Consider the following 25957-nt stretch of genomic DNA (forward strand, 5'->3'; position numbering starts at 1 on the left):
TTTTTGTTTTAAACAATGTTTATTTATATTTAAACAGAGATCATGTTCTTTGTTCTTTATTCCTTGTTTAAAATTGTAAAATATAAAATTTACCATTTTAACCAATTTTAAGGGTACAGTATATTTGCATTATATAGGTTCACATTGTTCACACACCATCTATCCACAGAGCTTCTTCATCTTAATAGAAGCAAACCTCTGTACCTCCCCCAATCTCTGAATTTGACTACTATATTTTTCTACTTTCTGTCTCTGAATTTGACTACTGTATTTTTCCATGTAGAACATACTTTTTTTCCCTAAAATCGTTAGGCTAAAAATCGAGGGGCATCTTTTACACGGAAGACAGTTGAGGAGGGGGTCAGGCGGGTTCGGGCAGGTGCGTAGCTGCCCATACCTTCTCAAACTGGCTTCCTCCAATCACGAGCCTTATTGTTACTGATGTCAGCTAATGCTGTAATTGGAGGTGGAGGTGGAGAGTGCGCAGATGCAACAGGGACCGGAGCATTCTGAGCCCATAAAGATGTTAAGAAAATAAAAAGATAAATATCAGTAAGCAATTGTCTTACTCTGCAAAATTCACACTGAATGTAACCAGCTATGCAAAAGAGCATGGAAATAGAGCTGCTGAGTGATAATTTGGACCTCCTCCCACTGAGTGTATGATCAGACAGTGGAGAAAACAGGAAGAACAACTCCTTCAGCTGCCAAAAAAGAAGGTCTTAAGAGGGAAATCAGCAAAATGTTTAAAATATTGATTTTTTAAATTTTGGGTTGGAAAAGTGGGGGCATCTTATACACAGAAAAATATGGTACCTTAAATACTTCATATGAGCGGAATCAATATTTGTTCTTTTGCAGCTGACTTATCTCACTTAGCTAATGTCTTCAAGGTTCATTCATTTGGGTGGTTTCTATCTTTTGTTTATTGTGAATAATGCTGCTATGAACAGGGTCTATAAATATGTCTCAGTTCTTTTGGATATATATCCAAAAAAGAAGTTACTGGATCAGTTGTATGTTTTCATTTTAAATTTATCTCTGTTGTTGAAAGTATTACAGATATCCCCCTTTTTCTACCTCCTCCCTGCACCTTTCCCCCACCTGCCATGCCTTTACCTCGCTATTGTCTGTGTCCATGGATTATGCATGTAAGTTCTTTGGTTAAACTCTTCCTGCTCGCTCTCCCCACTTCCTTCTGAGATTTGTCAATCTGTGCCATGCTTCTATGTCTCTGGATCTATTTTGTTCATCAGTTTATTTTGTTCGTTAGATTACACATACGAGTAAGATCATGTGATACCTGTCTTTCTTTGACTGGCTCATTTCACTTAGCATAATACTCTCCAGTTCCCTTCATGCTATCTCAAAGAGGTCCTTCTTTTTTATTGCTGCACTAGAGGCCTGGTGCACGAAATTTGTGCACTCCGGGGCAGGGGTCCCTCAGCCCGGATTGTGAGAGGGCGCAGGCCAGGCTGAGGAACCCCACTGATGCACAATCAGGGCTGGGGAAGAATGCGGGAGGTTGGCCAGCCGGGGAGGGACTGTTAGAAGGGCTCCTGGGTGTGTCTGGCTCGTCTTGCTCAGTCCTGATCGACCCAGTAGCAAGCTAACCTACCAGTCAGAGCGTCTGCCCGCTGGTGGTCAGTGCACATCATAGCGACTGGTCGATCAGTCTACTGTCTGCCCCTGGTGGTCAGTGCACGTCATAGTGAGCAGTCTTAGCATATCATTAGCATATTATGCTTTGATTGGTTGAATGGCCGACTGGACACTTATCATGTTAGGCTTTTGTTATATAGGACTAGAGGCCCAGTGCACGAATTTGTGCATGGATGGGGTCCCTCGGCCTGGCTGCTGATCTGGGCCCATCAGGGCTGGCCTGTGGGAGGGGTAGGGGAGAACTGTGGGAGCACACTGACCACCAGGGGGCTGCTCCTACATTGAGCATCTTCCCCCTGGTGGTCAGTGTGTGTCATAGCGACGGTTGCTTAGGCTTTAACATATATATAGCTAGTATTCCATGGTATAAATGTACCACAGCTTTTTTATCCACTCGTCTACTGATGGGCATTTGGGCTGTTTCCAGATCTTAGCTATTGTAAATAACACTAGTATGAACATAGGGATGCATACATTCTTTCTGATTTGTGTTTCGGGTTTCTTAGGATATTCCTAGAAGTGGGATCACTGGGTCAAATGGCAGTTCCATATTTCATTTTTTGAGGAAACTCAATACTGTTTTGCATAATGGCTGTACTAGTCTGCATTCCCACCAGCTGTATTACAATTTAAATATTTTATATTTCATACCAACTAGTCACCCACATTTAGCAAATGTCTATTTACAATAAAAAAATACAAAGTCTCTTTAAGCAGCTCATATAAAAAATAAAATGCTTTTTTGGAAATATGACAAGTGGTTTGAATTAATAAAAGTAATTCATTTAATTAATGAAATTAATATGTATACTTAAAAATTGTTAGTTATATTTTTTGTATTTTTTAATCATAGAGTGTTGGAATATCATGATATGTAATATTAATGAAGTTTTTCTTCATGCACAAAATGAGAACTGTACTAGGTTCCCTTTTCTCCACATCCTTGCCAGCACTTGTCATTTGTTGATTTGTTGATGGTAGCCGTTCTGGCAGGTGTGAGGTAATACCTCATGGTTTTTTATAATTTGCATCTCTCTGATGATTAGTGACTTTGAGCATTTTTTCGTGTGTCTTTTGGCCATCTGTATGTCCTCTTTGGAGAACTGTCTTATTACTTTGTTCATTTTTTAATTGGATTGTTTGTCTTCTTTTTGTTAAGTTGTATGAGTTCTTTATATATTTTGGAAATTAACCCCTTATCAGATGTAACATTGGTAAGTAATGTTCTCCCATATAGTGGGATCCCTTTTCATTTTGTTGATCATTACAATTCTGTGCAGATGCTTTTTATTTTTTAAAATATATTTTTATTGATTTCAGAGAGGAAAGGAGAGGGAGAGAAAGATAGAAACATCAATGATGAGAGAATCGTAGATTGGTTGTTTCCTGTATGCCCCCCACTGTGAATTGAGCCCGCAACCTGGGCATATGCCCTGACCAGGGATCGAACCGTGACCTCCTGGTTCATAGATTGATGCTCAACCAGTGAGCCACATGGGCCAGACCAGAAACTTTTTATTTTGATGTAGTCCTATTTGTTTATTTTTTCCCTTTGTTTCCCTTGCCCTGGAAGATTTACTGGCAAACATAATTGGTGTGAGCGATGTCTGAGGCTTTGCTACCTATGGTTTCTTCTAGGATTTTTAAGATTTCACTACTTACATTTAAGTCTTTTTAAAAAAAATATATTTATTGATTTTTTTACAGAGAGGAAGGGAGAGGGATAGAGGGTTAGAAACATCGATGAGAGAGAAACATTGATCAGCTGCCTCCTGCACACCCCCCATTGGGGATGTGCCTGCAACCAAGGTACATGCCCTTGACTGGAATCGAGCCTGGGACACTTGACTCTGCAGGCCGACGCTCTATCCACTAAGCCAAACCGGTTAGGGCAGTGGTCGGCAAACTCATTAGTCAACAGAGCCAAATATCAACAGTACACCGATTGAAATTTTTTTTGAGAGCCAAATTTTTTAAACTTAAACTGTATAGATAGGTACATTCAACTTTAAATTCACGGTTTTCGTCTTCCATTTTTCTTTGCTTCTTCTTTGTAGCCATCTCAAACAGGGCACCTAAAAAAATGCTTCATTTTATAATAATAAAGCCACCAACACAAAAGAATTACAATTCTTAAATTGATGACAAAAATACCTGTAGGATTTGCAGCTGGTTGGAAAAATACAGGTAACTTTATGCTTCGAGTAGGTACTTTTGTCCCCCACACGTGATTTGTGGACACGACTAGCACTAACCACTGCACAATGAGACTGTTGACTGACTGGCTCACTCAACTCGTGCATGAATCCGGCGGCCCGCCTGCGCTGCGTCTCTCGCGTCGCCCGACCGACACCCCCCCCTTCCTCTAACGCCACTTCTTCAGAATAGACTCGCCCAGGCCGAAAACTGACTTCTGCACATGGGCCACGAAGTTTCAATCCCACTGTACGTGCGTGTCCGCATGTGGTATTTTGTGGAAGAGCCACACTAAAGGGGCCAAAGGGCCGCATGTGGCTCGCGAGCTGTGGTTTGCCGACCACTGGGTTAGGGCAAGTCTTTTACCCATTTTGAGTTTATTTTTGTGTATGGTGTAAATTGGTGGTCTAGTTTCATTTTTTTCATATATCTGTCCAATTTTTCCAGCACCTTTTATTGAAGAGATTGTCCTTACTATGTTGTATGCTGTTGCCTGCATTCCCACCAGCAGTGCACAAGGATTCCACTTTCTCTACATCCTTACTAACACTTGTTATTTTATTTTTTCATTGTTCTCCTTTTGATAATAACCACTTTAATGGGTATAAAGTAGTACCTCACTGTGATTTTGATGTGTTCATCATTTTTGTTATTAGGGTCTTTTAAATTAAAACAACAATTAGATACCACTGCACACCTATAAGAATGGTGAGAATTCAAAAAACTGTCTCTCTTTCGTAACTTCTATATGTTTCGGAGTTTCTGTGTTTTCATTTGTTTCAAGAGAATTGATAATTGATGGTTAAAACATTTTTTATGATGACTACTTTAAAATTCTTGTTAAATAATTACAACATCTGATTCCTTTTTGTCCATTTGTGTCTACCGAGTCTATTTTCTTATTTAGGTTGTGTTTCTTCTGGGTTTTGGTATGATGAATCATTTCGAATGTATCCTTGACATTTTGGTTATTATATTAAGGAGACGCTTGATTGTATTTAAATCTTTTGTTGTAGCACATAGTTGCCCAATTTTGCTTTACTGTGTAGGTTCTTGCCTACTTTTGTGGATTTTATTTCCAGTGACAGTTAAGTGTTTAGAGTCCTAGCAGTGGCCTGTTTAATTTTCTGGTAATGTTGGGATTCCAGCTCAGTTCTTTCTGGTGCTGTGTGGGTGGAGGGAAGGTGCTTTCGTAAGCATCCTGATGTCCTTACCCAAGGAAGTTGGGGTCAGAAACTGCAGGGAATGGCTTTTTATTGGTGCCCTCATTGGGAGTAGGGTCTGGGATGACCTGGGGTGTCAATACTACCAGTGGATCAATTCTACCAGAGGTCTGTGTAGCAGTGGCTGATCGTTAAAACAGGGACTGGATTGGTCCACAGACCGGTTTGGCCCAGGGCTTTGCTCCTCTGCTGCTCCTGCCCCATAGTACTTACGGGGAGGGCCTGACACTGCAAGGCCTGGTTTGTGGAGTGGGAATTTGAGTTTCCCATTATGTCTCTGAGTGTTTTCCTTCTCTAAGTCTTTTGGTCAGAGAATGGGGGTTCTCTACTCCATCTTCTCTTACCTAAGGGCCGTTCTGGGTTGTAGGCATCTCTAGAGCCCAATTTGGGAATGAAATATAAACAAAACCCAGGGGATTAACCACATTGTCTGTTGTTCCTTAAGGCTTGAGGAACAACAGCAAATTACATTCTTCCTTCTAGCTTTCAGAGTTCTGTTATTGTTGTTGGATGGATAATTACCAGGGAATTTAGTTGTATTTAGAGTGAAAAGCAGGAAAAAGTGAATTGATGCCATCTTGTTGTAAAATCAAAAGTCATTTTTGCTTGTATTTTTAATTTTTAATCTGCTTCTTAAGAGTATGAATTAGTATGAACACTACCTAGCCATTCTACTTTTTCATTGATATTTAAAGGTTAAGGTATATAAAGATAGAGACATGTATATATAAAGACATATGTAAATATTCTCTATATACACATGTACCTGTTATATCTGTATACTAGAGGCCCGGTGCACAAAAATTTGTGCACTCGGGGGATTCCCTCAGCTTGGCCTGTGCCCATTCACAGTCCAGGACCCCTTGGGGGATGTCCACCTGTTGACTTAGGCCCACTCCCCGGGGGATCAGGCCTAAGCTTGCAGTCATACATCCTTCTGGCAGCCAGGGAGCCCTCGGGGGAGGTCCGACTAAAGGCTTAGGCACCCAAGGGATTGGGTCTAAACTGATAGTTGGACATTCTTAGTGCTGCCACGGAAGTGGGAGAGGCTCCTGCCACCACCACTGCGCTGGCCAGCCATGAGCCAGCTTCTGGCTGAGTGGCACTCCCCATATGGAAGTGCACTGACCACCAGGGGGCAGCACCTGCAATGAGCGTCTGCCCCTGGTGGCCAGTGCGCATCATAGCAACCGGTCATTCTGCCGTTCAGTCAATGTGCATATTAGCCTTTTATTATTATTATGTAGGATGTCCCTATTTACCCCCTTTTGCCCCCTCTACCCAGCTCTTGTCCCCCACTTCTCTCTGGCCATCACCATACTGTAGTCTGTGTCCATGGGTTGTGCATATATTTTCTTTCGCTAATCCCTTCTTTAAATTCACTTCTTTAAATTTTTATTTTTAGGTAAGTGCTTAAAACTGCACTATTATATATTTTCTATTATATCATTTAGAATGAAGATATTTTTAAATTGAACCCTTGTAAATTGTAGCGTAATTTAATTATGCTAGAAGCAATTAGATTTTTCATGTAATGCATACACATTTCAATTAATATTTTATTAATTTTTAAATTTTTAATATTTTAATTTGAAATAATCTCATACATGTAAAAACACTATAAAATACTACAGCATATTATATGTACCCTTCACCCAATTTCTTAGGTGTTAATAATGTAAACATAACCATTATGCAACTAACAAAATTTGGAATATATTTTTCTTATAATCTCTTTAATGCTACTTAATCCATTTACTTTGTTAATCTTTACCCAAGGATGTTTTTCCATTGCATTTTAGAGAGAGTGAAGGGAAAGGGAGAGACACATTGATTGGTTGCCTCCTACACATGATTTGATAGGGACTGGGGATCAAGCCAGCAACTGAGGTACATGTCCTTGACTGGTATCGAACCTGGGACCCTTCAGTCCATGGGCTAATGCTCTATCCACTGAGCAAAACAGGCTGCAGCTTAATTCATTTACTTTTGATCTATATGTGTCTTTATATTTAAAGTGGGTTTTTTTTTTATTCACCCTCATAATCTGTCTTTTCTTTCTTTCTTTTTTTTTTTCAATATATGGAACACTTCACGAATTTGCATGTCATCCTTGCGCAGGGGCCATGCTAATCTTCTCTATATTGTTCCAATTTTTTAGTATATGTGCTGCCAAAGCGAGCACTCATAATCTGTTTTTTAATTGGTGCATTTATGCCACTGACTTTCAGAGTGCTTACTGACAGAGTTACTACCATATCAGGCGGCTTCTGGGGCTGGCCTGCCCTGGATGGCAGTGCACTGGTGGCTCGCGCTGTCCCACCCTGCCTGCAGTATGCAACTTAGCCTCCATCTTTGTTGGTGGTTAATTTGCATATCGTGCTGATTAGCCAATGGGAGGCATAGTGAGGGTACGGTCAATTACCACGTTTGTCTATTATTAGATAGGATTGTGTATATATCTGTATCTGTTATTCTATATATGTGTATTATATACACAAAGATATGCTCATCTAACTGCCCTAATTTATTGACTCTTAACCTAAAGATTGAATTTCTCTAAGATTACTTTATTGTTTCAGCCATGTATAGATTTATTCAGATCTTGAATAAATTGACTATCAGTAAAATTACGAATTTTCTATTTTAGGATTTCCATCATTTCAAACTTCAGAGTGTGAACCAAATACATATTTTAGTTCATTAATTTCATAAATTAATACTTTTAACGTATGTATTTATATATTTTACTTGTAGACCTTTGATTAGAAACGTAATGATCTGTGAGTCTTCTGAAAATTATTTTTAATGAAATTGTTGATGAATTTAAAAAAGGTTCTAATATTACTTAAAAGTTTTTAAATATCTTCATGTAATTTTTTTCTAGTTCAAGCCCATGAGGTTCCTCAGAAAATTGTGGCAACTGATGTTGGTTCTAAAACACCTGACTCAAGAAAAATGTCAAATAAAAAACTCAAAGATCATCACAATGATGCCAATGAGGAATTTTACTTATCTGTTGGTTCACCTTTTGTTCTTTTGGATGCAAAAACATCGGTACCGCAAAATGCTGTTTCGTCTATTGGCCAACAGAGAGAGACCTACACTTTTGAAGATTCAGTAAATGTGTTATCTTCAAGTACAGAGATTTCTCTTAAAACCAAAAAAAGGTGAACTTTAAAAATTTAAATATTAATCCTACTAAAGGAGTTTTACATTTTATATCAAAAAGTATGTAATTTAATCTTTTATATATTTTACAGTAAGTATTGAGTATTATTAACATTTTATAAAAAGAATATAACATATTCAGTATATATCCCATTTATATTTAACTAGAGGCCCGGTGCACAAAAATTTGTGCACTGGGGGGGAGGGGGGTCTCTCAGCCCGGCCTGTGCCCTCTTGCAGTCTGGGACCCCTCAGGAGATACCGACCTGGTGGCTTAGGCCTGCTCCCGGGTGGCAGAGGGCAGGCCCAATCCCTAGGTGCAGCCACTGGTCGGGCTCAGAGCAGGGCCGATGGGGGAGTTGGGGCACCTTCCCGTCATGCACAGAGCAGGGCAGATTGGGAGGTTGTAATGCCACCCTCAGTCACGCTCAGGGTAGGGCCGATTGGGGGGTTGGGGCACCGTCCCCTGTCACACTCAAGGCAGGGTCGATGGGGAGGTTGCGGCGCCACACCCTGTCATGCACAGAGCAGGGCCAATCAGGGGGATGGGGCGCTGCCCCCTGTCACGCACAGAGCAGGGCCCATCAGGCGGGTAGGGGCTCTGTACCCTGTCACGCACAGAGCAGGGTCAATCAGGGGGTTGAGGAGCTCCCCCCTGTCACTCACAGAGTAGGGCCGATAGGGGAGTTGGGGCACTGCCCCCTGTCACACTCAGGGCAGGGCGGATCAGTGGGTTGGGGCTCCGCCCTCTATCACATACAGAGTAGGGCCGATCAGGGGTTTGGGGCGCCGCCACTGTCACACTCTGGGCAGGGCGATGGGGAGGTTATGGCTCTACCCTGTCACACACAGAGCAGGGCCCGTGGGGGGCGGGGGGGTTGGGGCACCGCACCCTGTCATACACAGAGCCGCAGGGTGATCAGAGGGTTGGGGAGCTCCCCCCTATCAGGCATAGAGCAGGGCTGATCAGGGGGTTGGGGCGCCTTCCCCTGTCACGAACAGAGCAGGGCGGATAGGGAGGTTGTGGCCCCGCCCCCTGTCACACACAGAGCTGCAGAGCGATCAGGGGGTTTGGGCGCTGCCCCCTGTCACGCTGATCCCGGTGCCGGGGGGCCTCTCGGCTCCGCTGATCCTGGTGCTGGGAGGCATATTACCCTTTTACTATATAGGATAGAGGCCTGGTGCATGGGTGGGGGTGGCTGGTTTGCCCTGAAGGGTGTCCTGGATCAGGGTGGGCGTCCCCACTGGGGTGCCTGGCCAGCTTGGGTGAGGGGATGATGGCTTTTTGCAGCTGGTCACACACCCTTCAGGGTGGGGGTCCCCACTGGGGTGCCTGGCCAGTCTGGGTGAGGGGCTGAGGGCTGTTTTCAGGCTGACTGAAGCTCCCAACTGCTCCTTTTTTTCTTTTTATTCTGGGCCAGATTTAGCTCTGGCTCCAGCTCTGAGGCCTCTGCTGCTGAAAGCAGGTATCTGGTTTGTTTGTGTTCTATAATTGAAACAATGCATAACTCCAGCTCTGAGATCCTGACCGGCTGAAAGCAGGTTCCTGGGGTTTTGTTTAGCTTCTATATTTGTTACAATGTTTCTTAAATTGCAAGCTCAGAGGTGGGTAAGGCTGGCGGGGAACGTTGGCTTCCTCTGTCACTGAAGCAAGCAAGCCTCATGTTAGTTTCAAGCTACCTGGCTGCCGGCCGCCATCTTGTACGCTAATTACCATGTTTCTCTTTTATTAGATAGGATAAGGAAGGTCTTAAAGTATACTTAAGAGAAGCAGAGAAGCTGGGGATAACTTTTCTATTGTCTGTGGGTAAATGCTTTTTTTCCCTGATAAAAAGTTATTTCTAACTTCCTAAGAGAAGCAATTTGTATTTCTCTATGTTATTTGTATTTACAAGGTTAGGCATATATCAGATCATTTCTAGCGTAGCAAAGGACAAGGATTATTAAGGATGAGTTATGGTAAACTCATGTCTATTTTGGGGGACTTTTCCTCTGGCCTTTAAGAAGCAAAGTAGATCATTCGAGGTCTTTTGCTCCTATCTGTGCAATAAGTAATTTCTGTCTAGGGTCTTATATACATTCTAAGATTTTGCTATTTAAAGTGTGGTCTGTGGCTAAGGATCAGAGCAATGGCATTATCTGGAAGCTTGCTAGTAATACAGTAGTCATTGCTAAATGTCATTGATAGGTTCTGTGACTTTAAGTGAAATGAAGTACAACAAAACCAATTTTACTGTAGGCTAATTGATATAAACAGAAGTTAAGTTCCTATGGCATCTCATTAATGTTATAGTGAAATGATGCTGAATAAAATGATGTTATTTGAGAATCTACTACACAGAATCTCAGACTCTGTCCTGGAACCTACTGAATGAGAATCTGCATTTGAATAAGATTCTCCAAGTGATTCAAATTTGTATTAAATATTTGAGAACTAGTGCTATAAGCTATATATTTCATTGGTGTATTATTTACCTTTTTAATTTTTTTCTATTTGCAAATACATAACTTAATTTTTCTGAGTGATTTGCCTTGCATTTTTAGTGTAAGGGGTTGCAAATTAGCATTTATAAATTTTAAATAAAGGCTCAGTGGAAATTTTTGTAAGTGGTCTGTGTTGTCACTGTGCGGGAGTTCAAGAAAACTCATAACTCAACAAATGGAGCATTCAGCTTGCCTTCTTTTTAACTTTTTAGGTTAGACTTTGAAGATAAAGATATTTTGAAGAAAGTAGAAACAGAGAATAAAGTATCAGATATAGATGATGAAGTATCAGAAAGACCACAAGAGAGAAACCCTCCAGAAACACCTCAGAAAATAATGCAGGGTTCAGAACATGAAATTCAACCACAAGCCAAAAAGAGTTTTTCTTCCTTGTTTTTAGAAACTTTAAAAAGAAAAAGTGAATCCAGGTGAGTTATTGAGAAACTGTCCTTTGAGACATTTTTTCTTTCACATTCCATGAAGAACAATATCTAAGGATTCTGAATGTTATTTTTAACCAGAAGTGAATTTTATTTGACATTGATGTTAATTGAAGTGATGCTTAATCTGTAAGGAGAGTGTAATTTCTTACCAGTAAATCACCCTAAAACCACTATTTAATAGACACTAAATTTGATGTAACGGAAAATAAATTTATTCAGCTTTCATTGCTTCTGTTCATCAACACTTTCTAGTTTGTATGCTATCAAAGAATGAAGTCAATATTTAGAAATATAATTATGTCAGGATGCCTGTGTATTTCATTTTTAAGGGTTTTAAATCTTTTTTCTGTTCTATTTGTGTTAATAAAAGAATAGTTGTAAAATAAATTTTAACCTGTTCTGACTACTGAAAAACCTTCAGTGGTTCTACAGTTTCAAAACAGTAATTCTTACCTGTGGCTGCACATTAGAGTTAACTAGATATAGTGGCTGTGAGGGTGAGAACCACTGGTCTATAGAATAAACTTCAGATTTGTCAGCTAGGCCTTCACTCTCCCTAGTTTGTCTTTCTACCAACTTGTCATACATATTTTTAGTTGTCCCTGCTTTGGCACACTTTTTTTCCTCGTTATATGCCTATCTTTTTATTATTTTTGTAAAATTAAAGTTCATGCTAGGTTTCTAGTTTTTTTACAAGTCCCAACTCCAGTATTTTTTTTTTAAATAGTTTCATGCCTTGCATTATAGTTTAACTATTTTATTTTTTTAAATTTATTTTGTGATAGATTAAGACGTAAGTCCTTCTTTTCAGGAGTCTAGAGTTTCTTTTGTATTTCCTGTGACATATATCAGAATGTTAATGAATATATTAGGAAGGTTTTATAAAAACATACTAGATGAATGAATAAAATTTATTAGTCTAAAATTCTTTAGTCTCTGTTTTATTTATTTATTTTTTTAAATATTTTTATATTTTTATTGATTTCAGAGAGGAATGAAGAGGGAGAGAGAGATAGAAAGATCCATGATGAGAGAGAATCATGTTGGCTGCCTCCTGCAAGTTCCCCTCTGGGGATCAAGCACACAACCCGGGCATGTGCCTTTGACTGGAATCGAACCTGGGACCTTTCGGTTCGCAGGCCGATGCTCTATCCACTGAGCCAAACCAGCCAGGACTAGTCTCTGTTTTATAGTAGAGATCTCTCTCTCTGGAATCTTTTACCTTATTTATGGATGTTAACCCCACCATCTAGTACAAATATGTTACACTTAAGGGCTAATTATATCTATGTCCAAAAAATAATTAAGTATTTGTTAATGTTCTTTTAAATGAACTAATGAGTAAACTTAATTTTATGTTTAATTGCTGTAGTTAGATGTTAACTATTCACTATTCCTAGTGCTTTTTTTTTATCTTTTCTTTTTTTAAATATAGTTTTATTTATTTAAGAGAGAAAGGGAGAGGAAGGGAGAGATAGAAACATCAGTGATGAGAGAGAATCATTGATCGGCTGCCTCCTGCATGGGGATCAAGCCTGCAACCTGGCCATGTGCCTTTGACCAGAATTGAACCCAGGACCCTTCAGTCCTCAGGCCCATGCTCTATCCACTTAGCTAAACTGGCTAGAGCAGGGATTAGGTTTTAATTTATGAAATTTGGAGGGATACTATCCTTTGAATAATTTCTTCCTTCTTTGGGAAGCTTTCCCAACTAATTGAAAGGTGATGCTTAATCCCAATGCACTTACTTTTCTAGATATACACCATTTATTTATTTACCATGATTACACTATTGAAACATGCGTGAATATGTGGGTGAATTATTCATACTTGGAATGAATTTTTGTGTAATATAATTTAGTAGTATTTTCTTAGATATTAGACTTGAAGGTGTCTCAGAATAATCTTGTTTTGGATATTACAATATTGTAATTTATAAGAAATGAATATTTGGTCATCAGATGACTAAAATATTTTTCTCATATATATTTGGTCCTTGGTCACAATTCCTGGTTTACAACTCCAGAACTCTTAGAAATTCCTGTGTTGAAAGTTTTTTTTTTTTTTTTAAAGTCTTTTGTTATGTTAATGAGATGAATTTTGGAAAGTTTTGGTGAGAATGGGAGCTAGTTGCTAGTGTAAATGACCTTGTGATTAATGTTGAAAGTTTTAGCCCTACCCCAGACCTTCAGGGACGGGAGAGAAGCTGGAGGTTGAGCCAATCACCTGTGACCAGTGATTTACTAAATTTTAACTATGTAAGGAAACCTCCATGAAAAGCCAAGAGGATGGGGTCCAAGAGCATCCTGGTTCATGAACACTTAGAGATGGGACAAGCCTGGAGTGCCTTCCCACATACCTTGCCCCTCCTCCATCTTGCTCTTCCTCAGTTATGTCCTTTTATAATAAACCAGTGATCTAGTAGCATTTTTTTCTGAGTTCTGTGAGCTGTTTTATCAAATAAATCCAAGGAGGGGGTTGTAGCAACCTCTCATTTATAGCCAGTTGGTCAGCAGTGCAGGCAACAATCTGGACTTCCAATTGGCATTCTGACCTGGAGGGGATTGTTGAGAACCTCCAGTCTGTACCTCATTGAAACACAGGTAGTATGGGATTGAAACACAGGTAGTATGGGATTGAAACACAGGTAGTATGGGGTTGTGGCAGCATCTGAAGTGTGTGTGCATCGGGGCAGGCCCTCTTGTACGCTTGAACCTATAACCTTGGCATCTGACACTTTCTCTAGGTGGATAGTGTCATAATTGAGTTGAATTCTCAGATATGCTACTGGTGTCCGGGAATTGTTTGTTGGTGTGGGCCAAACCCCCACACCGTATTGGAATTAGTTCTGGAAACCCAATTTAGATGAGAAGAAATCTAAAGAGACATCTACACAAACATATAATTTAATATAACATTATATGTAATAATGGGATGCATTTTTGAGCTGTCAGTCAATGTACCTGGGCTATATTTACACGTCCCTGGATTTCAACTTTTAAATAAATATAAAATGGGTAGGAGGGACATCAAATTACTTGATGAATAAGCTCTCTTCCAGCTCTAATTTCTGTGATCCCATTAATGTTATGAATGATTGTGATCATATTATAGAAATATAAAAGGAAAGGTCCTTTATTTTTTTTGAGCTATTATTTATTGTAATATCTTTTCTTAGTCCTGTGTTTAGGCATATAGCAACTGCTCCACCTCAGTCATCTCCTGCAACTCATATGAATTTAGAGGATGAATTTATAATTGATGAATCAGATAGTTTTGCCAGTCAGTCTTGGATTACTATACCAAGAAAGGCTGTGCCTGGGAAACAAAGCACAGTATCCCCTACTGAGAGCACTGCACGCCTTCAAAGTAAGAAGTCAAGAGAAAAACATCACAGTTTAACACCTACAACTTTGACAAATGACAAACATTCTGGCAAAGCTCACCCACTAGAGAAATCTCAGCCTTCTGATCAAAGAAAACTGGGTAGGAATTGTGCTTTGACAGATGAAATGGAAAATAGATCTACAAAAACTGAAATGTATTCTAAAAATGCAGAAAAATCATCTGGAAACAAAAGGACTACAACACAAAAACAGAAAAATAAACTTAAAGTCAATAAAGATATGGAACAAGGTAAAGATAAAAATATAAATATGTCATCTATTGCCCGAGACAAGTCACAAAGAAATTCAGACAGAAGTATGAAAGCATGTAAAGAGAAGAGAAATGTTCATATTTCCAAAAAACGGGTGCCACCTGTGGGTAAGTGTTTATATTAAATACTAGAGGCCCGGTGCACAAAAATTTGTGCACTCGGAGGGAAGGGGGGGTCCCTCAGCCCGGCCTGTGCCCTCTCGCAGTCTGGGACCCCTCGGGAGATAACGCCCTGCTCGCTTAGGCCCGCTCCCGGGTGGCAGAGGGCAGGCCCAATCCCTAGGTGCAGCCACTGGTCGGGCTCAGAGCAGGGCCGATTGGGGAGTTGGGGCACCGCCCCCTGTCATGCACAGAGCAGGGTGGATCGGGAGGTTGCGATGCCACCCTCAGTCACGCTCAGGGTAGGGCCGATTGGGGGGTTGGGGCACCGTCCCCTGTCACACTCAAGGCAGGGTCGATGGGGAGGTTGCGGCGCCACCCCCTGTCACCCACAGAGCAGGTCCAATCCGGGGGTTGGGGCGCTGCCCCCTGTAACACACAGAGCAGGACCCATCAGGGGGGTTGGGGCTCCTTACCCTGTCACGCACAGAGCAGGGCCCATCAAGGGGGTTGGGGAGCTCCCCGCTGACATGCACAGAGCAGGGCCGATCAGGGGTTTGAGTAGCTCCCCCCTGTCACTCAGAGAGTAGGGCCGATAGGGAAGTTGGGGCACCGCCCCCTGTCACACACAGAGCAGGGCGGATCAGGGGGTTGGGGCGCCACCTTCTATCACCCACAGAGCAGGGCCGATCAGGGGGTTGGGGCGCTGCCACTGTCACACTCAGGGCAGGGCCGATGGGGAGGTTATGGCTCTACCCTGTCACACACAGAGCAGGGCCCGTGGGGGCAGGGGTGGTTGGGGCGCCACACCCTGTCACACACAGAGCCGCAGGGCAATCAGAGGTTGGGGAGCTCCCCTGCATCAGGCACAGAGCAGGGCTGATCAGGAGGTTGGGGCGCCTTCCCCTGTCACGAACAGAGCAGGGCGGATAGGGAGGTTGTGGCCCCACCCCTTGTCACACACAGAGCCGCAGGGCGATCAGGGGGTTTGGGCGCTGCCCCCTGTCACGCTGATCCCGGTGCCGGGAGGCCTCTCGGCTCCGCTGATCCCGGTGCTGGGAGGCATATTACCCTTTTACTACATAGGATAGAGACCTGGTGCATGAGTGGGCCTGGCTGGTTTGCCCTGAAGGGTGTCCTGGATCAGGGTGGGGGTCCCCACTGGGGTGCCTGGCCAGTCTGGGTGAGGGGCTGAGGGCCGTTTTCAGGCTGGTGGGCGACTGAAGCTCCCAGCCTCTTTCTTTTCTTTTTTTTTTTATTCTGGGATTGATTTACCTTCTATAGCTGTCACTGGAGCTGAGAGCTGGCTCTAGCTCTGAGGCCCGGCTCCAGCTCTGAGGCCGTGGCTGGCTGAAAGCAGGTATCTGGGGTTTGTTTAGCTTCTATAATTGTAACATTGTTGCTTCCGGAGCTCAGATTGGGCCACGGCAGGCGGGGAACCTTGGCTTCCTCTATCACTGGAGCAAGCAAGCCTCATGTTTGCTTCAGCTGCGTGGCTGCCGACGCCATCTTTGTTGGCAGTTAATTTGCATATCTTGCTGATTAGCCAATGGGAAGCGTAACAGAGGTATGGTTAATTACCATGTTTGTCTGTTATTAGATAGGACTAGAGGCCCGCTAACTGCTCTCTCTCAGTCTGCCCTGCATCCTCTCCAATCTGGGACCCCTCGGACATCCCTGTCACAATCTAGGACCGCTGGCTCCTAACTGCTCACCTGCCAGCCTGCCTGCTCACCCCTAACCACTCTGCCTGCTTGCCTGCTCGCCTCTAACTGCTCTTCCCTGCCTGCCTGATCGCCCCTAATTGCTCTCCCTTGCTGGCCTGATCCCCGTAACTGCTCTCCCCTGCCCACCTGATCACCCTAACTGCTCTCCCCTGCCAGCTTGATCGCCCCTAACCACGTCTGCCTCATCCCCGCCACTGTGGCTTTGTCCGGAAGGACGACTAGTCTAATTAGCATATTACCCTATTATTAGTGTAGGTCAGCCATGGGCAAACTACGGCCCACGGGCCGGATTCAGCCCGTTTGAAATGAATAAAACTAAAAAAGGAAAAGACCGTACCCTTTTATGTAATGATGTTTACTTTGAATTTATATTAGTTCACACAAACACTCCATCCATGCTTTTGTTCCGGCCCTCCAGTCCAGTTTAAGAACCCATTGTGGCCCTCGAGTCAAAAAGTTTGCCCACCCCTGGTATAGATAGATAGTTTAATAACTGTGAAAATACCTTTATGTATTTTACTTACTCTTATGTATTTTTCTTATTTGATAGGATTTTAATTCCTTCTTTGGGCTCCATAGTAATCTTTGTCTCAGATGCTTAATAAATATGCTGTTTTCTTCATTATTTATGCAAGAAAAATGTTCATTTTGTTTATTAACATCTAATGTTTGAAACATATTTCTGAAAAAATGAAATTTTCCATTTTTAAACCCATTTTAGTGGTTTGCCCATCTCAGCTGCAATATTTATATTAAATTTCCCTTTCTTCCTGTTTGTCAGTAACAAAAATAAAGCTAGAATTTATCTATCCCTTCTGTTAGATTATTTTCTTACTTATTTGCCTTAGTAATAAAATGAAATTACTATTGATGCCAGATCTTGTCAATTATCTAGTTAGTGTGCCATATTCATTGTTTCTTTTCATCCTTTTTTCTCTTTTTAAATTCTGTTCACAATCTTTCTTTTGTATGTGAAAGATCTCTTTTTTTTTTTTTTCTCTGTTCCACTTGCTTATTTAATGTGTCATGTGAAATCTTTACAGAGAGAGGTAGGCTTTTTCATAACCTTGCCTATGTTGTCATATTCTACATAGCAATAATCAGTTCTTATTTTAGGAGCATACAGATATACTATTTAGCTGTGGAAACACACTTTTAAACAAACAAACAAAAAACCTTACAAAAAACCTAGTGGGAATATAACAGTACTGTTCTATAGAAGGTAAAGATGGGTTAGAATTATATACATTGGATATAATGTAACAACATATTATTAAAAGCAACACAGGAGGCTGAACAATAATAAGCTTCACAAAAGTAAATAACAGTCTGCAATTAGGTATGCTAATTTATTCTTCAGATTTAGGATTATATTACTTATATGAAAGATCTCTTTATTGAAAATTCACTTTAAACCTCTTCTTCCAAAAAACTAGATTGACAGAAATCATGAATTATTTCAAAACAGAAAGTAGTAGTCATCTTTTTTTTACTTGGTACATTGGTAAGTAGTTGGAAGGAACCATATCTTTTCCTTTTCCTTTTCAGAATATACTTACTTTTTTTTGGTTCAGGAGTATGTGTTAGTTATCAAGCAATGTAAAAAGTTTGCATTAAACTGACTGAAAGTTAGAGATCTTATTGAGAACATGTAACTTTAAAAATATAGAAATGAAGAAAAGCCCACAGGTACATTTAAGAAATGTGTGTAATTGAGAGGTTTTTTTAAAAATCTGTTGTCGCTTTCTGAAACCACCAAAGTGTAGGTTATGAATTGTTTATATGGTTTTCTTTAATTTAGGAAGTAAGAAAAGTAGCACCAGTGTTCCTCATACAGCAAATCAGGGGAAAAATAGGGAATGTGAAAAGGAAAATTTTTCAAATGGATCCAGGAAGAACAGTCTTGTACTTGAAGAAGTGACTTTGACTGTCACAAAAAGTCAAAGAATTTCCAGGCGTCCATCTAATTGGTGGATGGTAAAATCAGACCAAAGTAAGTATTTTTATTTAAGTTGTTTATTAGGAGCGCCCCCAAAATCATTCTTTAAGAGGCTTTATGTTGATTTATATATACTTTCGTTCTCCAGAGAAAATCTATTGACAAAGAAATTGGGTCATCAATAGAAATATTACATCAGCTAATTATAAAAATATTCACTGAGGCTCTATCATGTACAATATTCTAGATGTAGGGATACGTCTATGGAAAAACAAAACAAAAGCAAAATATTCTAGCTTTCTGGGGACTTACATTCTAGTGGAAGAAGACCAACAATATAGATACGTAATTCATGAAGTTAGGAGATAATAAAAAAAATAAAGAAGATAAAGGGTAGAGATGGGAAATAGATGGCAGGGTGGGGGTGGATAAGAGAATAGAGCATGATACTGTTTTATAGAAGGTCATGATGAGAATCCATCATGATCTTTCAGAGCACATATGTGAAAAAAGTGAAGGAGGGAGCCATATAAATAACTTTGTGAAGCATTCTACACCAAAGGAATAGCATCTGTATAGGTGCTACTGGAGATGCTTGGCATGTTTGAGGAAGGTCAAGAAGGCCAGTATGGCTAAAGAAGAGTAAGCCAGGGGAGATGAATTCAGAGAGACAGGCAATGATAAAGTTTAGATGAAGTGTATTAGGATGCTACTAGAGGATTTAAATGGTAAAGTGACTTGATTGACTTATCTTTTAACATGATTATTCTTATTGCTATGTACAGAGCAAACTAGGGCTGGGTCAAAAATGGAAGCATGGACCCTCAATTGTTGGAGGGAAGAAATGAAAAAGTTGAATTCATTTATTTATTTTTTTAATATATTTTTATTGATTTTAGATAGAAATGGAGAGGGAGGGAGGGAGGGAGGGAGGGAGGGAGGGAGGAGGAAGAAAGAAAGAGAGAGAAAGATCAATGATGAGAGAGAATCATTGATCGGCTGCCTCCTGCATGCTCCACACTGGGGATCGAGCCCACAACCTGGGTATGTGCCCTGACTGGGCATTGAATAGTGACTTCCTGGTTCATAAATGGACGCTCAGCCACTGAGCCATGCCGGCCAGGCTGAATTCATATTTTAGAAGGTAACTCACAGGAACTACTGAAGGATTAGAGTTAGAAAGAGTCTAGGATGACTTCGGTTTTTGTTTTTTGTTTTTTTCCTGAACAAGTAGAAGAATAGGGCTCTGTTATGAACTGAGATGAGGAAAGGTGTGAAGAAGCAGATTTGGGAAGGATATCAGGATTTCAGGTTATGTTATATTAATTTGAAATCAAAGCAGATATATTGAGAAGATAGCCTGATAAATGAGTTTTAAGTTAGGTGGAAGATCTGGGAAGACATTATATAATTAGGAAGTTATCAATATATAGGTGATACTTAAAACTTTGAAACTGCTTGAAATCACTTAGTAATGTATTGTACCTAGTGAAGAAAGAAAGCCAAGGATTGAGTCCTTCAGTATTAGGAGTCAGGAAGGGATAGGAAGATCTGTCAGATGATACTGAAAAGGAACAATTAGTGAGATTAAAGGAAAATGAGAACTTAGGGTAACAGAAGTCATTTTAAGGAATGAGTGATGACTGTTTTAAATACTGCTGGTAGTTTGCATTAGATGAGAGCTAAGAATCAACAGTATGGTTTTGACAACATGGATGTTGTTGGTCACCTATATAAAAATAGTTTTTGTGGAATGATGAGATCAAAAGCCTGGTTGGAGTGGAGTCCAAGAGAGAATAGGAGGTGAGGAAGGAAAGATAAGGGGTCATAACAAATGTGGAGTTAAGGAAAGATTCTTTTTTTTTTTTAATATTTAAGATATTACATTAGCTTATCTACTTATTTAAGATGACCTTGTAGGGCCTGCCCAATGTGGATCAGTGGTTGAGCATCCCCCTATAAATCGGAAGGTCATGGTTTGATTCCCTGTTAGGGCACATGTGCGGGTTGTGGGCTCCATCTCCAGTAGGGGGCCTGCAGGAGGCAGCTGATCAATGATTCTCCCTCATAATTGATGTTTCTGTCTCTCTCTTCCTTACCCTCTCTAAAATCAATAAAAATGTACTTTAAAAGATAAGATAACCTTGTAGGAAGGTAGGGGATAAATACAGGATCACAGTCCTTGAGTAAGCAAGGTGCAGATGTTATCTAGTGCACAGTACAAGGATTATTTCTAGACAGGAGCCAGGACAGTGTGTCATGTAAAAGAGGAAAAGTAGAGTACTGGGGAGAGATGGAAGTAGGTTGGTAGCATTGATGGTGGGAAGATGTACGCTTCTGATCATGTTTGTTTTCTCAGTGAAATGGTAAGCAAGGTTATTAGGTAGAAGTGAAATGAGAGAGGAAATAATGGAATTTTGATGTTTCTTTATAGGGAAAGGATGCAAAGCAAAATCAGCAGAGAAAAAGTGCATGGGCAAAGTCTGAAGGAAATCCAGTTAGACTTTCCAAGAGTCTTCTCCTAGTCAGGAGGCACTTAATTCCTCCAGCAATGAGTGATGATAGATGTGTGAAATGTTCACTAGAAATTGGGAAGGGAATTAGAGTTGAGTGCACAGGGTTTTCTGGGGGTGGTCACCTAGGTATCCTCTGCTAGCAAGTATTAAAATTCCAAGCTCCCTGAAGGAAAACAAATATTTCGCACAAGTTGTATGTTTTGCACAAGCATTTTAGGCATACTAAACCACACTTATCAGTTAGGAAATGATGGGAACCCTTTTGAAATTCAAGTTCTGACATGTTAGCCAAGGGCTTTCTTTGCAAGCAGGCATTTCTATAAAGATTCTTGGGCCTCCTATGCCAAATCTTTTCTGTACAGCATGAAACATTTTTTGTTTTGTAAAAAACTTTATTTTAAAGGAAGTGGTTATGTAAAGATTGGTAAATGACAAGGTAACATTTACATATACAGATACTATCAATGGTGGCACATTTAGATCAATAGTGAGAGATAGTACAAATTATGGCCCTAACATCTATGAGGTCTTATTGCTATGAATTTTTGAATTGTTGGGATCTTTGATTAATAGTAAGAAATATTTATTCTGTTGCAGCCTTCCTTAGATTTTGGAGTTATCTTGAGTTCAAATTATGATTCCTCTACTTTGAGTAGATTACTTTGCTCAGTTGCTAACTCCATAACCTACGAGTGACAGTACTTCTATCTCCTTAAGTTGTTATAAGGATTAAATTGCATATAGTTAGTATTAAAATGTTAAATATTACTGTTACTCCTTTGGAGAACTCATTGATGTTTCTCCCTCTCTGAAATCAATAAAAGTATATTTATAAAAAAAAAGAAATGATGAGGATCCCTGTTATTGACAGGCAGGAGAGCATAAAAGAAGCAGATTTGAGAGGCATTAAAAAAGGAGAATGGAGAGGGTTTAGGGATTGATTGTGGATAGGGGCAGGAGTCTTGGATGACTTGGATTTCTGCTTCAGGTAGCTGGTTAGATAGTTTTACTTTTCATTAAGACAGGAATCAAAACCAAAGGGGCAGGTACATGCTAGAAGATAATAGCATGTTGATAGTAATTAAAGTTACAGATACATAGGTGCCTCAAAGAATGTACGTAGAGTGAGAAGATGAAGCTGGAACCTTGGGGAATACCAGGAACATAAGGTAGCTAGAAGAGTATTAGGCAGGCCAGAGAGGGTGGTTTTGGAAGCTTGTGATAAATTTAGAGTTTCATGCATGTATCAAGAAATGGAAGAGAAGTATAGTTTATGAATTTAATTTGAAAACAAATGTAGGCAATGGTATTGGTGTGTGTGTGTTTATATGTAAATATAATTGATGTTAGTATTTCAGTGAGCCAGATCATCTGGATAAATATTATGTTAACTTTAAGTTATCATTGTGATTCTTTCAGGTCTTTTTTATAGCAGTACTTCAGTAAGAAATGAATTGCCAGTACATGACAACAGTGGGCAAAAATCTGCTAAAAAAACAAATCAATCATCTAAGAATATTGGGGGGAAAACTGTTCCATTCAAAGGACGGAAGAAAACTACAGGCCGCTCAAAAACACAGAAGATTTTAAATGCAAAAGATTCGAGAAGAATTATTGACCCTAATGAAATTTCTGGATCTTTCCCAAATGAATATTTGGAATGTGATGAGGCAGACATGGCTAAAAAGAAAGATGTTGATCATTCTGGGTAATGTCTGTTATTATTAAAGATAGTTATTTTTGTTGTTCAGCATTTAATAGTTTGTCTATGTTGTCTGATCATTTATAGAAAAGCAGTTTAGCATAAAGGGCTGTGCAGCCTGACAGAAACGGTAGCCAGGCTCTGCCATAGCTGGGTGACACCCCAGGCAAAGTAGTGCTCTGAATTTATTTGCTCATATTTAAATGGGAATTAATATTTGGCACATGGGAGATGAGTGATAAATAAGGTAAGTATTATTGTTGCCTGAGAGTTGCTTTTTTTTATTGTGATAAAAAAAACACATAACAGAACATTTATCATCTTAATCATTTTTAAGTATAGAGTTTAATTTGCTTCCTTTTAAATGAAGTTAATGTGATTTTCATAATTAGGAAAACATCATAATACTCCTTCTCCTAAGATGATAATAATTAACATATTGAGTGCTTATCATGTACCAAGTACTTGCTAGATGCTTTCATTGAATTCTCATCAGTCCTAACAACGTAGAGAATTAAGTATTATTGGGGTTTTTTATAGTTTTAATTTTCAAGGCACCTTATTTTTAAAAGAGACTTTTGGCCTGTAAATATTGTTCTTATGCATTTTTGCTTATGATATAGCATTCTTTCATTCACTCAACAAATAATACATATTATGTGTAAGAAACTGCAAGATGATGTGGATATACCAAAATAAATAATAGAGTGCCCTAAAATATATTAGTGTATGTCGTTATGGTACCAAAAGAAATCCCATACACATTCTATTTAACTTGTTCACATCATTCTCATATCTTCTTTCTCAGTCAGTTTCTTTCTTTAACTGAAATATTTCATATATATACAAAACAAAGTAACACCTGATTCTCCATGATCTCACTTAAGAAATAAAACATTATAGTGACTATTGAAATCTCATATATGCCTTTGTTGAGCCCATTCTTCTTTCCCTTGCTAGAGGTAGCCACTACACTGAATTTGGTAGATATCACTATCATGGATGTTTTCATATTTTTTCCTACATGTACATGTATATATAAATAGCATGCCATATTGTTTTAAAACTATGTAAAAATGGTTTCAGATTGTACATATCCTACTCTGTCTTCTTTTTTCCACTGTTCATTATATACTTCTGAGATTATTCATGTTGATAAATGATTTATTTTCATTCCTTTATAGTGGAGCTTTGCAAACTTTCCTTAAAGAGCCAGATAGTAAATATTTTAGGCTTTGTGGGCTAAGAGGCAAAATCAAGGCTGTTATGTAAATACTTAAATAACCATTTAAAATGTAACCTTTACAAAATGTAAAAATTATTCTTAGCTCTTGGGACTTAAAAAAACAAGTGGCTGGTTGAAAATATGAAAATGTATTCTGATTCTAGCCTCTTGATACGGTTTTCTAATTTTTCACTATTAGAAAAAATTTTTCCGTGGACATTTTATATATGTTTTCTTGTGTACATGTGTAAGAGGTTTCCTGTAGCATTATATATACCAAGAAATAGGCTGGCTAGGGGTATCAAAGAAAACAATTTCAGTTGTTGGTAAATTTTCTAATACACTGTGATAGATTAACTGTTGTATACATCATAAAATGCCTGTAGACAATGTCTTCTGTGTCCCCATTTCCATCTTAGGCCAGGTGTGTGCCATTTTTCTTATCAGAATTTTTCAAATTAGAACTTTCTTGATAGGTCCTTGAATCAAATGTCCTTCCTGGGTTAATTGTAAGTCCTAGGACCTGAACAGGCTTAGCTGTTATTGTTAACAATATTGTCTACCCACCTGTGTGTTGTTTCTGGAAGAAATATTTTATGAAGAAATGTAAATAATTACAAACTTTTCGTTTTTATAGAGTTGCAGGAAGCTCAAAAGATGACGATAGTGTTATGACCGCTAAAAATGTTCATCTAAAACCTCAGAGCAGTGGACATCCATGCAAGACACCAGCAGAGTCTGACTCTGATTTTGAAGAACCTAAAACTTTAGTTTTGGAAGGAAGGTATGCATATGTCCTAAGGATCATAGGATTTACTCATTATGTTAGTTATTCATTGCTGTGTAACCAATTGCCTCAGCTTAATAGTGGCTTGCAGACATTTATTGTTTCATAGTTTCTGTGGGTCAGAAATCTGGGATCAGCTTAGTTGGATAGTTCTTGCTCAAGAATTCTCCTGAGGTATTGTATTCAAGATATCTGTCTGGTGTGTAATCCTTTGAAGGCTTGACTGGAACCTGAGGATCTACTTACAAGGTGGCTCCTCCGTATGGCTGTTAGCTCGAGGCCCCAGTTTCTTGCAATTTGGTCCTCTCCATAGGGCTATTCAATATGGCAGCTAGCTCCTCACAAAGCAAGTGATCTAAGAAAAAGTATGACTTCAGTGGAGGTAGGAATGTCTTTTAATGTCTCTGAAGTTGCACACTGTCATCTCCACTTTATTGTATTCATTAGAAACAAGGCACTAAGTCTAGACTACATTCAAGGAGAAGAGAATTAGACCATGCCTCTTGAAAGGAATTCCACAAATTCTTCAATACTCAGGGAGCAAACCAGTTAACCTATTCTTATATACCCTGAAGTCATATACCCTTTTTTAAAATGAAGGGATGATAAATTATAGCAGATTCTGAGATGTAAGGGATAGCTAAGAGTTCTTTACTATTTGGTGGGCTATGACTGCAAGGCCTATAATAGGTTCGTAATAGGAGGAAAGGGATCTAGGACTGAAATAAGCTAAATCATCTTTTATAATTTCTGGACTATATTTTAAATTCCTTTTTTTGTAGTAGTTTTTTAAAAAATTAAGCTGATTTATATCTACTTTTACTTCTTATAATTATTTTTATCAAAATGTTATTTGATATGAGTTAAATTCATTACTCTGGTCCATGAGTTACTTTAAAAGGCTATAAAAGTCAGAATTTATCATATTTGACAGTCAGTTATAGAATTAAATTGTAGATTCTTTGTTTTATGCAGCAAGTAAGTATATTGATAACCTATAACATTGCTATTGGTTTATAAGAAAGAAATCTTTTGTCAGTTTTAGGAGAAAAATTACCTTTAAGATAGATTATTAAATATATGCATTATGAAAGCACAGATTTTATGGTTTGCATTTTTTTTTTCT

At 39.4% G+C, this 25957-nt stretch overlaps 1 protein-coding gene and 1 non-coding gene across 5 annotated transcripts in view; one reads left to right on the forward strand and one right to left on the reverse strand.

The window, feature by feature from the left end:
- CENPC (centromere protein C) overlaps nt 1–25957 on the forward strand; it is a 65579-nt gene that overhangs the window by 10095 nt on the left and 29527 nt on the right. For 3 of the 4 annotated variants that reach the window (XM_059669933.1, XM_059669943.1, XM_059669960.1), the window contains 6 exons: nt 7969–8251; nt 10949–11164; nt 14358–14944; nt 18464–18655; nt 22537–22825; nt 24682–24828. In XM_059669933.1, coding sequence (XP_059525916.1) covers nt 7969–8251; nt 10949–11164; nt 14358–14944; nt 18464–18655; nt 22537–22825; nt 24682–24828 — 1714 coding nt within the window. The remainder of the gene's footprint in view (nt 1–7968; nt 8252–10948; nt 11165–14357; nt 14945–18463; nt 18656–22536; nt 22826–24681; nt 24829–25957) is intronic. The other variant, XM_059669951.1, reaches the window with a different exon arrangement.
- Nucleotides 7158–7266, reverse strand: LOC132223789 (U6 spliceosomal RNA). The gene has a single exon (XR_009450520.1). It is a non-coding gene; the product is annotated as a U6 spliceosomal RNA (small nuclear RNA).

Source organism: Myotis daubentonii, chromosome 1, assembly GCF_963259705.1.
Source record: "Myotis daubentonii chromosome 1, mMyoDau2.1, whole genome shotgun sequence".
Classification (NCBI taxonomy): Eukaryota; Metazoa; Chordata; class Mammalia; order Chiroptera; family Vespertilionidae; genus Myotis; species Myotis daubentonii.